At 32.4% G+C, this 17,355-nt stretch overlaps 1 protein-coding gene across 1 annotated transcript in view; it reads left to right on the top strand.

Annotated features, from left to right (window-relative positions):
- LOC107440531 (cytochrome P450 3A9) overlaps positions 1-6,873 on the top strand; it is a 46,826-nt gene extending 39,953 nt beyond the window's left edge. Inside the window, exons 12-14 of the mRNA XM_087163439.1 lie at positions 34-177; positions 3,657-3,819; positions 6,593-6,873. Coding sequence (XP_087019565.1) covers positions 34-177; positions 3,657-3,819; positions 6,593-6,691 — 406 coding nt within the window. The 3' untranslated portion in view covers positions 6,692-6,873. The remainder of the gene's footprint in view (positions 1-33; positions 178-3,656; positions 3,820-6,592) is intronic.
- Positions 6,874-17,355: the final 10,482 nt, after the last annotated feature.

The following is a 17,355-nucleotide window of genomic DNA, read 5'->3' as shown; positions in this document are numbered from 1 at the left end:
CAACACATACAAGTATTTTTTTTTCTTTTTCAGGACAGCACGAGTAGCGACATCAGATTACAAGTTAGGTGATACAGGTATAGTTTTAACAAAAGGAATGATTGTGATTACTCCACTGTACGCAATGCATTACGATGCCGAGTTTTTTCCTGACCCTGAAACTTTTAATCCCGAAAGGTATGTTTTATTTTAAATGTGAAATTCGTAATGATTTTCATTTTGAAATAAACAGTTAGGGTTAAAACAAGTTAAAATATTGTTCTTCTGCAAACATGACACCAAAAAAGACAATAGTTAATTGAACTATTTTAACTGTAATAAAAAATACATATTGAACGTAGACGTATTTAAAACAAAGTAAGTTGCTTCCTAGCAGCAGCAAGCTAAAAGCAAAAATAATTAGCTGTTCTAAGGCTACTGGAATATTTCCTTACATCTCATTTACACGAGGCCTGACATCAAGCACGTGATTTCAGGGGACTTATTTTTTGCTTTCACCTTAATTATTACATATCTATTTATTGTTAGTTCAAAGTGTTACTAGACAATTTTTATTTTGAATTAAGTTGTAATATATTAAGTAAATCAAACTATTATTACTCCTCCCCCAAATAAACTGCAATCGAAGTATTTTGCCTACCAGTATATATATGTAATAACAGGGCTACATCCCTGTTATCATTGGTTACAGTTAGTTCAAATAATTCTGTCGTGAACCAATTATTCCTTCATTAGTTTTATTTACAGGTAGGCTGGTGGTTATATCATTTCATATCCACTCTCCACAAGGGAGGGGGTGGACAAAACTCCGAATGGTTCCGGCAGATCTTACATGGAATACATCACACAGCAAGAGTCATGTGAAAACAATCGCTCACGTATTAAATACTAACACAGAATGAGGTAAAAAGACTCAGTCTTCGCATTCCTTGTATCCTTACGCATTATGGGAAATCATTTACTGCTTCCTAATATGGAAGTGAAAGAGGAAAAGATTCTAAAAATAACCCGTTTGAAATATAAATCTAATTATAATTCAATGGTATGTTTTCAGCCTTGAGTCCCAAAATCGAATATCTCTACAACTATATATTGTTCTTTCAATACAGGGCTGCAACTTTTTGAACTTTTTGTAAAAACTTATTCGAGTGATAGTAACTAAGTTTGTGTTGAATTATTTTTTATTCAGTTATACTTATTTTCTACACCACTTTTTAAATTATTTAAGAGATCGTATGCAACGCCATTTTATTCAAACTATATCGTGGTGAGACTTTAAAAATGTTGAAAATTTGATACAAATTCAGAAAGCTTTAGTTTTTAAATGTTTACTACTCTACGAAATATTTTGCTAAAAGCGTAGTAGTAGAAAGGTCAGTAAATATATACCACGCGGGGGGAAAAATAAAAATTTTATTTAATTTTATTCATATAGTTTCTTATGGAAAAAAAAAAGATAAAAATTAGAAACTAAAATATAGCAAACTTTCTACCGCTTATATTTATGGTCGTCACCATTTTTAAACCGATTTGTAATGAGATATCTGCAAGTGACGTTGTGTGGGTAGCTCGATCCCGATCGGGTGTTGAAACGTGACATTACCAACGTTATTTACATTACTAGATATTCATTCCATTCTATTTCAAATACGTCGAGCCTGTCAAGTGTCAATTCCTTTAAGTGACACATTCTATATTCTGACACAAAGATTCTTTCACATGGATTTCAATTCATCCTCTAAATATTTATTAATTAATATAATGACAGGCACGAAGGCACGTAGAACATAAACGAATTAATTATGCATCGAAGTTGCCAGGTACACAAAACAAAAATATATCACGGTTAAAATAAGATACGTAAACAAATAATAAGTCTAAGTTAAGTAAAAGACAAAAAATTATATTGCAAAAAAGTCATTGTGTGATGCGGCGCTGTATTTAATTATTTTCTCGTTGATCAACATTCTAACTTATGTGGAGAAATTCACCCAACTTTAACTTGCCAATTTTTACCACTAGCATTTTTAATTTTATGATATGAATTATTCCTGAAATAATATTTTATATATCATTAACCCTTTCGCGCCGACTGTCACAAATATGTGTCAGCATAAAACCGTATCAATCAGGGTAAAAAGATAAAACTGGTAATCAAAGTAATTCTTTATCAGTTTATTTGTGGGCTGAATTATAATTGTTTGATTTATTTAATTCACCATTACTTTGTTCAAAATAAAATTATTTAGTTATACTTTGAATTAACATTGATTATATACATATATGATTAAACTAACAATAATTAAAGTAAAGGCAAAGTAAGTCTGTCAAATTTAGAAACGACTACATTTAAGTTACCGTTTTTATTTAATTGCATCCTGATTCTGATTTTGTATGAATGCTTTTCTGAATCACCCGTCCCCAAGGGGTTAATGAAAGCATTTGTTTATGCACCGAAAAACCTCGTCGTAATTTTGCTGCGAGGTTTGAAAGTAATGAGCACTAGAATAGGCAAAGAGTTGCCAGTTTTTAACATGTTGAACACCATGATGGTCATTGGTGACCGGTGAAGCCAAGAATATTAGAAACACAAAATTCTAGCAAATTTTTTTTTTTTTAATATTATTATTGTTATTAAAATGGTTTAAAGAAATCAATGCAATTTAGAACACACAAAAACAGTTTTATTTATATACACAGAGATACCAACTGGATCCGGACAGCGAATAAATATTTTAAAGTGGTAATTTATTAATTGTGATTCTTGATTTAATAAAATCAATTTAGTAGATTTTTATCCACCACTATTTCCGAGCAATTCGTAGGCTTATATAATTAACCACTTGATATGTCAAGCCAATCCTTTTTAAGAAAACTAGAAAAAACTGTCGAATACTTGCAATTTTAGTTTGTAGTTATGTAAAATTAGCGTGGCATTAAGCGTTTAAATAATGGTAGTATTACAATATTTAAATATACGTTTACACGAAACGTCAGTCACTTTTTTACTAAAAGCTAATTGCATATTGCTACATAACACAAGATTTTCATATTGATCCAAAGGACATTTTTCTTCGAAGTCTCTGCTTATATAGGAAATAACGGTCGTTAGTTGTGAGAATCGCAACAATTATTCACGATTTTTGATTACCTTAAGAACTTTTCGAGTAAATTTTGACTATTATAAGAAATAAAAATTGTTTATTTTTTATAACTTTTTTTTCACTTTTTATGTGCTAATTATGAAAATGAGGAGGAAGAGAAGCCAAGGTTTTCCAGAAATAAAATTCGTTTTATCCCTAATTTTTTAATGTTTGAAAAATTATATTAGCACTGCTTCTTTTCTTGTGCGAATAAAAACTTACAAAACTTGAGAATTATTTATTGATTATAATGATTTTCCTCTAAATGAAAAAACTTCGACAAAATTGGACATTTTTAACAAAAATAATAAACTATTTGTCAGGTCTAAAATCGAGATAATTCTTAACGGCGAGATGGTACGTATTTAGCTCATAATTATAGCTTTGTTTCGAGTTTGAGGCACTTTAACTGTGCCATTTTTATTTTCTTTGGCGAAATAGCTTTGAAAATATTATATATGGTGATACTCTTTCTGTAATTCTTTTTTTTTAAATTTATTTATTCACTTCTAGGTTCATGGATTCATCTAATGTTAAACATCCACAATATGCATATTTACCATTTGGCGAGGGACCGAGGAACTGTTTGGGAATGAGATTTGCTTTGCTGGAGATCAAGTTATGTATGGCTAACATATTGCATCATTACAGATTTAAAACTCATTCAACAACAAAAGTAAGAATTTGTATGTTATAGATAATCCAAATTATAATATTTGTTTCGGTATTGGTTTTTGTTTTGTTTTTTACTTAATGTGTAAAGCAACACAGATGAAGAAAAGCTACTTAGCTTTAACCATCATGTATTCTCATTTTTTTATCATGTGTAGGTCACTTTATGTGGCCTGTTATTGAGGAATTAATATAAAATATTTTTTTCTTATTTCCAATGAGCTGCACAAGTGCGCACACATGAGGAGACCTTATTCGTTCTCCAGAAGTGGTATCCACTCTTTCAGGACCACCACAATGGGTGAGATACCGTTGGCCATGTTGATTTGGATGTCTAGTTTCTACCACACTAGATGGCAGCACCATCTAGTGTGGTAGAATATAAAATATTTTAGGGGACATTTTTTTATATAATTCGGAAACTTAAACAGGCTGGTCACAAGTATAAATATCTTGCGCCAATTACGCCAATTTACACAGTAACAGAAATAACAGAATATTATAATATATTTCTTTCTATTTGACTTGTATATTGGAAATAAGGAAATCTATTTATAATCCGTGTCATTTCACTAATTGAGTTTCCTAAACATCGAACGAAATTTTCATATAGAAGAAAGTAGTCGCACTAAGTGGAGTTCTAGTAGTATGTAATAAATTTGAAAGTGGTGTTTCCAAATGGGGCATATGACTTAGAAAAGGGTTAAAATAAGTGGTCGGAAAAACTACACTTTCTTTGTAGTTAACCACAACTACAACTACTTTATTACAACTCAAGTTATCTACAATTATTTATTTTTTTAAATGTAACGTCTACAAACTGCTCTCGATATATAGTCACTACTTTTTGTTACTTTTAGAGGACAAACTTAATTTGAGAACTTATTTATCCCCAATATTCTCAATGACTTTGAATAATAAAATTGACTTGATTAAATGTGAGGAGATATTAAGAAGTTTTAATAGTTTTAATTCATGTTTACATGAAAAAGTGTTCTATTCCAAAGCACTTTTTACGAATTTGCTCATTTAAACTTTCTGCTTTTCTCGACGCTTAATATTTCATTTAAGAAATACTAAGAAGTTATTAAATATTTGGATTTAGGTGATCAATGCCTTCTTATATAATACGAGAAATAAAGCACAGGGCAACAACAAAAAATGAACCACCCTGTATAACTTTTGATGTAATGATCGGATCTTCAAGCTCTAGAACCCAATCTTAATGGTTTGAGAGGGTCACCGCAAATATGTTAATTAATTGCTGCAGACGATATTTTATTTAACCAAATCAGGCACAAAAATTCAGACACTTTATAGTTCCTGCGAAATCGAATTTTTAAAAAGACAGTTATTTAAAGTTCAATTTCTCAAAACCCATTCGACCGATTTTTCTAAGCAACTGACGCAGATCTTATTAACGCTCGTCCACAGCGGGATTCTCATTGCTCACGTTGTAGGGCCTACTGCGGATTTGCACCAATCAGAATCGACAATTGTTTTGAGTTTGAATTTCATTTAACTAACGTTAAAAGTAGTTGCCAGGAATCGCTACAAACTACTGTTTTTTGGTATCACACAACTCACTACACTACTTCTTTTTAAGAGTAGAGCAATACACAACAAACTACGGAAAAAAGTAGCGACTATACTAGTTTTAGTTACGTAGTATAGCGACTATAGTAGTTTTAGTTACAGTAATATAGCGACTATAGTAGTAGTAGCGAGGTACTTCCTACCAATGGTCGAAATACGCACATTATCGTTTGTTTTAGTTTTTATCCTTAAATTGTATGACTCTGTAAATGGAGCTGATCCGGACACATAAGCTGTTGTAAAAGCGACACAATCGGACTTTTTTATTTATTTATCCGTAAACCGTCAATCTGTTTTGTAAGTAGATTGTATATTGGACAATTGTATATTATTGTGGCGATTGTGTGTTTGAGGAACTCAAATCAAACGGGCGGAAATGAGTCAAATTGACTCATATCCGTAGAGATAGGTATACCACCTAGAGAATTTCAATATTTCCCCGCTTTTGAAGAAAATAGCCTTCAATATATATTTACTTCGATCAATGGTTAAAACTAGAGATAAAATAAAAATTCCAACGGGTTTTATAATTTTCCTTACATAACTCGAAATGCATCAAAATGACGCGTCCCGTAAACCTGGTGTTAAGAGCCCCGCAGTGAGAGAGGGGAAACAATTCGGCGTTGCTTATAAACTGATGTCTGCGAAATAAGCGAAAAATTCTCAATACTCTAGTTCTTAATTGTCTCTACAAAACATAATGCAAAAAGCAATAATGAGGAAAGTGACTTCATAAAATGAGTGGTAGCATATTTCGAATCAAATTAAGCAGGCCTTTTATTACGTTAGCTACCAGCTGAATTCGAAAGTATGACATTAAAATTATTTTAGAATCTATAGCGGAATTTTAAAAACATTATTCTTTTTAGGGGGGATTGATTACGTATATACTGCATCACTTATATTTGTAGTAATCACGAATGGATAAATTCTTTGAGAAACAGAGTGGAAACGAAGTAGTTCTGCAATTTTTTAAACTTTTGCATGGTTTGCAGAAATTTCAAAAATGTATTTTAACGTGACCCGCTTGCAATGTTTTAACACATTGCAAGCGGGTCACGTTAAAATACATTTTTGAAATCTTAATAAAAAATTATTTCTGCCTGAATGAAATTAAATTTTCTAAATAAAAATTTGAAATTCAGCAGAACACAAAATTGTATTTATGTTTTTTTTTCCAGGTACCTTTGGAATACAAGAAATATTCTGCGTTCCTCAGTGTTACCGAACTACCTTTGGCTTTAGAGAAAATTAATCCAAGTGCGGATTCAACATCGTAAAATTGAGATTGCACATTGGTTTTTATTTTCACCCGTGAGAAGATGACATATTCAAGCAAATTGAAAAATATCAACATGCATACTTCTTTTTGTAAATATGAATGTAATCTTCAGTATTTAAACTATTTTGTATATAAAGGATGGTTTATGAAAGAAAAATAAACAGTACAGAGGAAAAAAAATGAATTTATTTCGTGTATGTAAAAGTGATCAATGAAGTTATTTAAAATGTTTGTGTTTGATTTTTTAAATTAAAATAGAAAAAAAAATACAGTTTACTGTTTCACTTTCAGTTTTTCGTAATACTATCTTACAAGTTGACAAACGTTTTCTACCCTTTGCCGCAAATGTATCATGTTTTTCATTATTATGTAATAATTTAAGTCAAAATAATTTAGCAATAAATGCTAGCTATATTAATATAAAATAATAAATTATTTAGCATTAAAATAATATATCTGAGATTGACAGCGTGGAACATCGATGTCTTTTTCTGTATTAAAGACAAAATCTTCAGAACACGGTTCACTTCGAAACAATAATTTTGCAAATGAGCAGTTATTTATATCTAAAATAAATAGTTATTTATCATTGAAATTTCTCTAATTTACTAAATCAATTGCTGATAAACTTATTGAATTAGAAGGGGAAAAAATTTCAAACTACTTATTTCGTATTTTATATTATAATACAAATAAAATACTACCTATAATCAAACTGTTTTTTTTTTTTTTGCTACTTTTAGACAGTTTTTATAATTATAAAGAGTAGCAAAATAGATTTTATATGTTTTCTATATGTCATGTTGTATTATCTTTATTTATATAGTTTCTTCACGAGGGGCAAACTGCTTCATTTCTTCAGGAAGCTGTTTGCTTTCTAACTTTTCCCTCAACTTATTATTTTTTTTACCTGATGTGTCAATCCCAGATGGATGGTTAAAAGGCCTATGTGAACTAGCACATATCCGAAACGAACGATGAAGATATTGACCTTTCTTTATTTCTATGAGCAACTTTAAGGAAATTTGGTAAAAAAATAAAAAAAATAAATTGGATGATACGTTTAAGAGAGATGAATGGGTATAAATTGTTTGTGTAATTATTTGTTAACACATTGCTGACCGGTCTCAAGTTAACTCGTGTTTTCGTTAGCAGTGATCTCGTGGTGACTATTTTAACAAGTAATTTTCCTTACTTTTCAAGTTTTACTATTTAATACTAAAAATTTATTATAACTTTACGAGACCTTATACAATTGCTAAATCCGTGACTTTGGATCACAGGTGCCTACTGGGTTAAGCGAAATGAGTAACGAATAAAGTTCAGTGCCTGCCATTCGGGAAAAAAAAAGAATTGGTAAACTTGTGTATCATTACACGACATAGGTGAATGTTATACCTTTCATCATACAAAAAAGAAATACTAAGAGTTGAATAATAAATAAAACATTTTGAAGTTTATTTTCATTGTTTTACTTCCACATTCGCTTTCAAAACTATAGCCGGGCACATGGGGTAATTTTCAGAAAAGTTGCCGGTCAGCAATGTGTTAAGTAACGGATATATTTTGTTACCATATTGAATGCCACGCTAATTTCACATGGTTTGCTCGTCTGGTCAAACGGTAAATATCTACAAACTAAATGTTCAATTATTAGACAGATTTTGCTACTTTTTTGAAAGGTTTAGCAAGACATAGTTATCGTCTTGTCTTGTTGGTTGGTCGGTCGGGGTGCCAGAGGCTGAGATGGCCCTTCACGCCTTCATCATGAGATGAGGATCGATGAGGTGGAACACTGAGGTCAGGAGCATAAAGCTAAAGATGAGATGGGAGGGGGGGGGAAATGGCTGATTGCCATGGTGAGGAAAAGCTGTGAGATGACTTGAAAATGAGTTGAGTGTAATAAACAAAAATGAAGTCCACTGTGCTCTGCTTTAAGAAAACGTCTCGCTGTTTTTAAGGTTACTTATCTCGATAAGATAATTAACATCTCCAGTCTCCGCTAGTAACTAAACTGAGCTAGGACCCGAAGGACAATAGAGGTTAGTAAAGCCAGACTCCTACTTGTGAAACATGCTTCGACCAGTCGGTTTCAAACGAAAATGGCCGCCATTAACAGTTTTATAGGACAGGTCCTGGATGCTACTAACGAAAGGTCAAAGATATCATCACGTTCATGTACGTCGAAGCTAAACAACTTACTACTGCCTCTTACACGGTGTGTTCACGTTGGCTGGATTTGAATAATATTTCATCTTGGTGTTCTGTCTTTCATACATTGATCAGTGATCGACGTCGCAGAAGTATTGCAGTCATCAGGCTTGCAACAAACGCTCACGAAGAGAGGAAGCTAAAACTATGAGATGGTGACGACTGGCTGTCGGAACTCATCTTTGATCATCCCGCTGGGTGACGACCGAGTCCCCGGCTCGGAGAACTCGCAAGACACGTCCGTCTCTGAAGGCGTCTTCTTCTGGAATGGGAGTGGTGATGAGACATAGTTAAAATGCAAAAAATAAAAGTGGTGAATTATATAAGCCTACGAATTGTTCAGAAATACTGGTGGATAAAAATCTACTAAATTAAATTTATTAAACCAAGAATCACAATTAATAAACTACCACTTTAAAATATTTTTTCGCTGGCTGGAGCAAGTTGGCATCGCTGAGTATAGAACAAAAAAATATATTTGTGTTTCTATATTGCATTACTTTCTTCAAGCTATTTTAGTAACGATAATAATATAAAAAAATTTACTCGAATTATGTGTTTTTAATAATCGTGACTTCACCGGTGACACCCTTAGTGCTACGATGAATCTCAACGCAGGTCACCGGTGACTCCCATTTCATTCAACGTGCTCAGAGAGTCAACTAATGTGTTAGTGGAAGTAATTTGAGGCCATCCAATGCACATGACGATTAATGAACAAACTACGACTCTAAAACTACCCCTCCCATCCGAGAAAATAAATTCCCCTAGCGCGTTTTACAATTTGTTAACTGCTACGAGTATGTATTCGACTTTCATGGAATCCCAAAAGAAATTATTATAAATAATGAATTTCTTTTTAAAAAATGCCTCATTTATGTAATATAATACAATGAAATTTATTTATTTAGTATAATTTCACCTTCATTAAAGTATTGTAAATGCGTGAGATTGCTTCTAACAAAAGAAGAAACAAATCTATCATTTGGTGCTGGATAACTCATAAGAATTCGTTAACATTTTGGTTTTTCAGAGACACTATTTTTTTAATTCCTTAATATGCATCGATTTAATTACAGCTGCTTACAGGAAGAAAATAATTTTTTTGAGAGAAACTTCGCCTAACTAGTTTTGGATAATCAGTATGTTTAGCCGTGAAAAATAAAAATAAAATAAAAAAATAATAAAAAAGTAAATAAATAAAATAATAAAGAAATAAATAAATAATAAAAAAATATTAAAAAAAATAAGTAAAATAATAAATAAGTAAATAAATAATAAATAAATAAATAAATAGTAAAATAAATAAAAAAATGGAAGAGTAATTTTAGAAGAATTAACTTTCCCGCTAAAAATTCATACTTATCTCACCGAATTATTTAGAGTTTTTTTGCTAATTATCTTGAAAATTTCAGAACACCAGCCAGAATTGTTTGCTTCTGAATGGTTGTCATTTTGCTACAACTGTCCCATTTTAAATTATAATTTGAATGTTTTTCTCTTGCCTTAATTAATACAAAAACTACGTGCTTCGTCAAATATATGTTAAGTGCGTCAGTGATAAAATATGTTTTGATAAGCTAAGTAAATTGCTGTTTAGGTTACTTTTATTTGGACTCCCGATTTCAAAATAATAATAATAATAAAGAAATAAAAAATAAATAAAAATGATAAAAAAAATAGTGCTTGGAGTTTCTCCGCGCGGAAGAAGTTAAGCTTCGTAACGTGGAAATGAAAATGGGAAAGGGTAGAACTTGATTTTTAGTGAAATCATAATGTTTCTTTAAGACAAACTTTATTAACAATGCTTACAATTCACAATTGATCGCATCTTTTAATTATCATTTTCGAGTGGAGAAATATCCAAATCTATAACATTTACAATGGGATTATGATAACTAAAGTAAGATACGAAATGTTTGAGTTCTATTTTTTCAATATTTCTCGCAAAAACTGCATCAACGGTATTTACCCCTGTTGGATCATTCCTACCATTTATCATTTCCAATCCAAATTTGTCTTTAAGGAAGGTTAATAATGTTTCAGCTTCAGGTAACGAGAAATTCACATTAAAATCTCCTGCAAGGATCACAGGCTGCTCACAATAATCAATTTCTTCACCAGTAACGTCTGCCAGAGCTAGTGAACCTGCAGTGGATAGTGGCAATAAAGATTTTGCAATAAATAATTTAATATCCCTCATGGCTGCATTTGGTGAAATATAAATGGCAATTAGAAAAGAGAAAACCTAACAATCAATTGATATTCACAAGAGACGTACCTTGACATAACCTTAATTCCGTCGCATCGTCCGTGGGATTGTTTTCACTCATTTCTTACAATTGTTATCCACTAAGTTTGAAAATAAAAAATACTACCCTATTAAATTATATGTGTATCAAATCAAACTAAAATATTTATAGAAAAACAATACTTTTATGACTTTTATTATTTTTATGCTAGTGAGAACCAAAACAATATGGAAGCGAATGAGGGAAAACTGGATCCTACCACGTGATTTCCCGGCCAATAAAAATGTAGCGTTAAACGTTTAACGCAACCTTGTTGGAAGTCGCATAAGAAGTATAACTTCAATAAATGAATAAATAAGTAAATAAAATATTAATGCACATGTTTCTTTCTTCTACTTCATTTTATAAAATGTCGCTCATTTTGAAAAATCCTATTTTCTATTCGTCTATAACATAATTTTGAGTTAATGGTATTCTTGATGTATTATAGTAATCGGGAACACAACGCTTGAACACAACGTACTCTACCGAGAAGAACTTTTCGTTTGTTTGTAAGGATATGGGTGTCTGGGGTCTCACCCGAGGCGTTCACCTTCCCCTCCTACATCAGAAAGCTTCCACATGGTTTCTTAAAAGTTGACTGCGCAGATTATTTAACACTTGGTTTACGGGACGCGTCATTTCGACGCATTTCGAGTTTTATAAGGAAAATTACAAATCCCTTTTTAATATTTATTTTATCTCTTGTAATGACTTTTATCCAGTGATCGAGGTAAATATGCACTGGTGTGCAAAACTTAAGCAACAAGTGGTTTTTCTGCCACAGCTCCCCAACAAAGTATAAGATAACCATGAAATTGCAGTATAATATGCACGTAATTCAGTAGAAAAATTATTTGTATGCAAATTTTGGAAATAAAACGTCGTAGATGATGTAAGTGTACGTAAACCTTGTGGGTCGGCTCGCGCAGGTCAAAGCTGCGATAAAAGGATGAAGAATACCGTAGTTAAAGACATTCGTTGCAAGTGCAAGTGATTTGTTTTGTGAAACATGTCTTCTAGAAATCATTTAGACGACTTTACTCGAGGAAGAATGACTGGGAAGCTTGAGGAGGGGCGTAGTGTGACTAGTGTCGCCGAAGAGTTCGGGATCAACAGAAGTGTTGTTTCTCGTGCTTGGAATGCCTTTAAAACTACTAGTACAGCTGTTTGGAAGGTTGGTGGTGGCCGTCCAAGGAAAACAACACCAAGAGATGACCGTTACATTGTCCTCCAGGCGAAAAGAACCCGTTTTCAGTCAGCGAGCGCCACATCTCAGCAACTGTGCACAGCCACAAGACGACAAGTATTAAGATTTACAGTGCCCAGACTCCTCCAAAAAGGGGGCTTATTTGCTAGACGTCCTGAACGCTGCATACCTTTAAAAGTTAGCCAACGGCGGCACCGTTTAGAGTGGTGCAGAGAACACGAAACCTGGACACCTCATCAATGGAGTCGCGTCCTCTTCACAGATGAAAGTCGTTTTAGTGCTACAAGCGATTCTCAACGTCAGTTGATCTGGAGAGAGGTTGGAGCACGATTTCATCCCAATAACATCGCGAAAAGAGATCGTTACGGTTATCCTGGAGTTGTCGTCTGGGGTGGCTTTACGTTGAACGGACGGACTGAGCTTCAGATCTTCGACCGAGGTTCTGTAACTGGAGACCGCTACTGCAATGAGGTAATCCTACCCCATGTGCGTCTGTTCCGAGGGGCCATTGGACCGGACTTCATTTTTATGGATGAAATTGCCCGGCCACACCGTACTGCTAATGTTCAAGAGCTACTGGAAAGTGAAGATATCACACGGATGGATTGACCAGCTTACTCTCCAGATCTAAATCTTATGGAGCATGCGTGGGATGCATTAGGGGGACGTCTTGCGACGCGACAGTATCCTCCTGGTAACACCCATCAGCTGAAAGATGCGTTAAAGGAGAAATGGAGACGCTTACCCCAAGAACTCTTGGATAATCTGGTGCTTAGCATGGAGAGACGATGCCAAGCAACAATTACAGTAAGGGGAGGGCATATCCCATACTAGGGAACATCTGCCAGTAGTACTTACGCTTCTTCAGGCAATCATGTGTAACGCCACTATATGTCAAATAAAGCCTTTTTTTGTTCCGTACCCTACTTTAAGCTTTATAATCATTTCTGCGCCTTTATTCTTTTATAATCGTTTAAGTACAAAATAATGTACATCATATTCAAATTTCATGTCAATTGGATGATTTCTTGTAGAGTTATAACAAAAAACGCACTTGTTGCTTAAGTTTTGCCCACCAGTGTATATTGAAGTCTATTTTCTTCAAAAGCGTTGAAATATTGAAATTCTCGTTGTAGTATACCTATCTCTAAGGATATGCGTCAATTTGACACAATCGTAATTTAGACAAAATTTTGAGTAAATATGAAATAAATATGGGTAAATATGGAAATTTTGAGTATATCAATAATAAATAGGAATGTTCCGACAATACTTCGATCCGTTATCTCAAATGAAACGAGCGATAAACAATTATTGCCGATAAGCAATTATGGAAAGAACAAACGCAGAATGTCAATTGATGTCAGAGTGTCAGATTTTGAAGGTTTCAGTTGCTTAGTTCCAGTATTGAAAAATAAAATGCTAGAATATTTCATAAATATATATCTCATATTTTCATTTTTTTTCTTATAGTATATAATTACATTGCCTTTTAAGTGCAGAGATGCCAACTGCTCCGGAACGCCAAAATAATTTTTTAAAAAAAACGGTAAATAACAAGTAATTAAATGTTTGCAATCCGAAGTGGTGAATTACATAAATCCATGAATTATTTAGAAATAGTGGTGGATAAAAATCTACTAAATTGAATTTATTAAGCCAAGAATCACAATTGATAAATTACCGCTTTGAAATATATATTTGCTGTCCGGAGCAAGTTGGCTTCTCTGTAAGTGCTGTTATATGTATTACATGCTGTTACATGTTACAAGAAACGCCTGTAAACCTAGCGATGTATTCTTTCATGCGTCAAATTGAAGCGTGTTCGTAGAGGTAGGTATGTAAGAAACGTCCGTAAACCTGAAGTTAAAAACTGAACCAGCTTTGCCCATGAATCAAAGGTCTATTACAAAAATGCATGAAAAGAATTTATTTGACCATGATTCATAGTTTTGCAGCTGTAATGTTATTTTAACGTGTCACGTTTTTCTGCATACCTTATAAAGGCTAAATAGTAATAATATAATAGTAATAATAACAAAATAGGCTAAAAAATTCTTTCACAAAATTCATTCATAATAATTCTTTCACAGAAAGTTGTAAGTCCTCCTCCCGAAGACAAATATATAAAATAATGAAACAATTAGATAAATTAAATAATTTTTATTAATAAATTTTTAAAAATTGAAAAAAAAAGTAGAGTGCAAAATTTTTTCTGTTTTCACTAATTTTAGATTTTTTGAAATTCATACCTAGATTTTCATGCCATTTGACTAATAATAAATTGCTAACAAATTGAATTCGAAAATTAGTTACGGAATTGCAATGAAACTTCATCCAAATTTGAGACAATATTGCTAAATTGAAGAACTTCATTTTATATGTCATACGAGTTGGTCTATAAAAGAAAGATCTATTCATTCTTAATCATTAATCAACCAAAAAAGATCATTTTTGCAACTACTCATTTAATTTTTATAGTAACTAGGATTTATTTATTTTATTTTAATGTTATTATTGTAGTTTTTATTATATATATATATATATATATATATATATATATATATATATATATATATATATATATATATATATATATATATATATATATATATATATATATATATATATATATATATATATATTATGGATCGTTACAATTTCCAAGAGAATGTTTTTTAAAGCAAGCAGGTAGATGGTTTAAATGTAATGTATAACGGTTCCGAGCAATTATTGTGCATTAACAAAACATTATTTTACTTGGTCATCTTTCAATTTATTTTTATTTTTTTATTTATTCATTCATATGTTATTCATATATTATTCATTCATATATTATTTATTCATTCATTTATATCATTTGACTCTTAAGAAAACTGGCATCGGAGAATTCTCGTTGGCCCAGAGAGACACTGCATTTTTTTTTTAAATCACTTGAAATATTTTCTGTTCAGAAACTTATAAAACTATTTCAAACTACTAATTGCGCATTATTTATTTATTTTTTTTTAATGTTTTTTATCGATAGAAACATGTAAATTTTTCGCCCTACAGATAACATCTACCTTAAATCAAACAAGTAACATAGACCAACATTAGATAGCGACAGCCACTTTGTTCCTGAAAAACCAATCAAAATATTTTCAATGTGGTATCTTCCCTTTATTATAGGCACAATACATTAATGATTTATGAAATGGCGGAAATGACTTTCCTGTCGGTGTGAGACAAAGATTGGGAGCATTTAAATTGATACACTCTACTCTAGATGGATAAGTTATTTGTTACAGACCGTTAAAAAGAATTTCCATCCTGTAAGGCATGCGAAACCTTTATAAATATCTTACAGCAGTGACTGCTTTCCTACCTTTGACGTACAATGACGAGTAACGCCTATAATCAATTCAAAGCTTAGTAAGTGCAACGATGAAACCCTCCTCTCTCTCTGTGAGGAAAAGTGGTCTTCAATACGAGTGCAAAGCAATCTTCGTTTCAAAGCCAGTTTAATTCATGAGAAATATCTTATCTTTCGCAACATTATATTTGAGACGAATTAGATATAATATCATACCTGCCAACTCTTCCAGTTCTCCCGGAAGATTTTTTTTTCATATTTAAAGTGCTAGCAAAATTCATGCTATTTCACTAAACTTTTGATTATATTAATAATTATGAATGAGTTTGACCACAACTACTTATAAATAATTACAACAAATATATAAAAAGCATATTAGTCTTCATTATAGAAAATTTCAACCAGGTTAAAATACAAATATCTTTTTGAGTAAAACTGCTTTTCGGTAATTGTTTTACTACCACTTGGAAAATCCATTCTCGAAAAGAAAGAATGTTGGCAGGTATGCAATATGGAAAACGTTACATCACACCATAGTTTTTAAAACTTTTAGCAAAATAAAATCATATTTATTCTGGATACTATGTGTGTGTAATGAACAGGCACTAGGAGTAAAACTGTAAGAAAGAAATAGGCGTTACATTCATATAAGCCCTTGTTACATATAAATAGGCCATCTTCTCGTTTATTTAAGAAGAAAATAAAGTTTTATACTAATTTTCGGAAGTAAGAACTATATTACCAATTTCCTATCCATTTCTTCCTGCCCATCCGAGAAAATAGTTTCTCCAGGAGGGCTTAGTAACAGTAACCGTGAATATCAACACTGGTACGAGAGAAAAATATAAAAAATCTTATATATATTTTATTTTTAACAAAACTGGTAATATGTTTAATTTAAATAATTTATTTTTTTTTAGTGTGCGTTAAATTCTAACACAGGTGTGGGCCAGATAACTTGTTGTAGATGTTATTGATTTATTGTGCTGACGTTATTGATTTTAGAATTTGTGGCTTCTACACCTAGTCTGACGGAGAGAGACAAGGTCTGTGAATCCATTGAAACGCATGAAATCAACAAATAGTCTTTCCTTAACCCCTTGGGGACGGGTGATTTAAAAAATCGATTTACCGATTTAAGCTAATTTTTAAAAGTACCTAGCCCGTAGGGCTATCTGCTTTTCCATCGAAGATGTTGAAAACAATAAGGGTGGAAAGTGGGTGACACGAGTACGCAAGCGTACTTATTTGATGATGGAGGCAAAGCATTTCATAGTTCTTTATGAGCTCTTGTAATTCCTAAATTAGAGAGACAAGTCTGTGAGCAGATGACGCTGGAGTGGTCTTCTTCCCTCGGTGGCTCTTTCCGCTGGGGCGGGCCTCGCACCCTGAGAAGTTGGATGTGTGGGCTTTTATTGCAGTTGCAGGAGTGTCCCTGCTTTTCTTGTATTGAAAGGAAAAATGCCTTTTGGCCTTCAATTGGCTTTTTCAGTGCAGGAACTCAGTGAATGTCCATAGGCTTGGCAGCGAAAACACTGTAGCGGCCGTGATTTAGAAAAGCATTCGTACAAAATCAGGATCAGGTCGTAATTAAA

Source organism: Parasteatoda tepidariorum, chromosome 5, assembly GCF_982258835.1.
Source record: "Parasteatoda tepidariorum strain Cologne lab strain chromosome 5, Ptep-v5.0, whole genome shotgun sequence".
NCBI lineage: Eukaryota > Metazoa > Arthropoda > Arachnida > Araneae > Theridiidae > Parasteatoda > Parasteatoda tepidariorum.
This window is presented reverse-complemented; position numbering and strand designations above follow the sequence as displayed.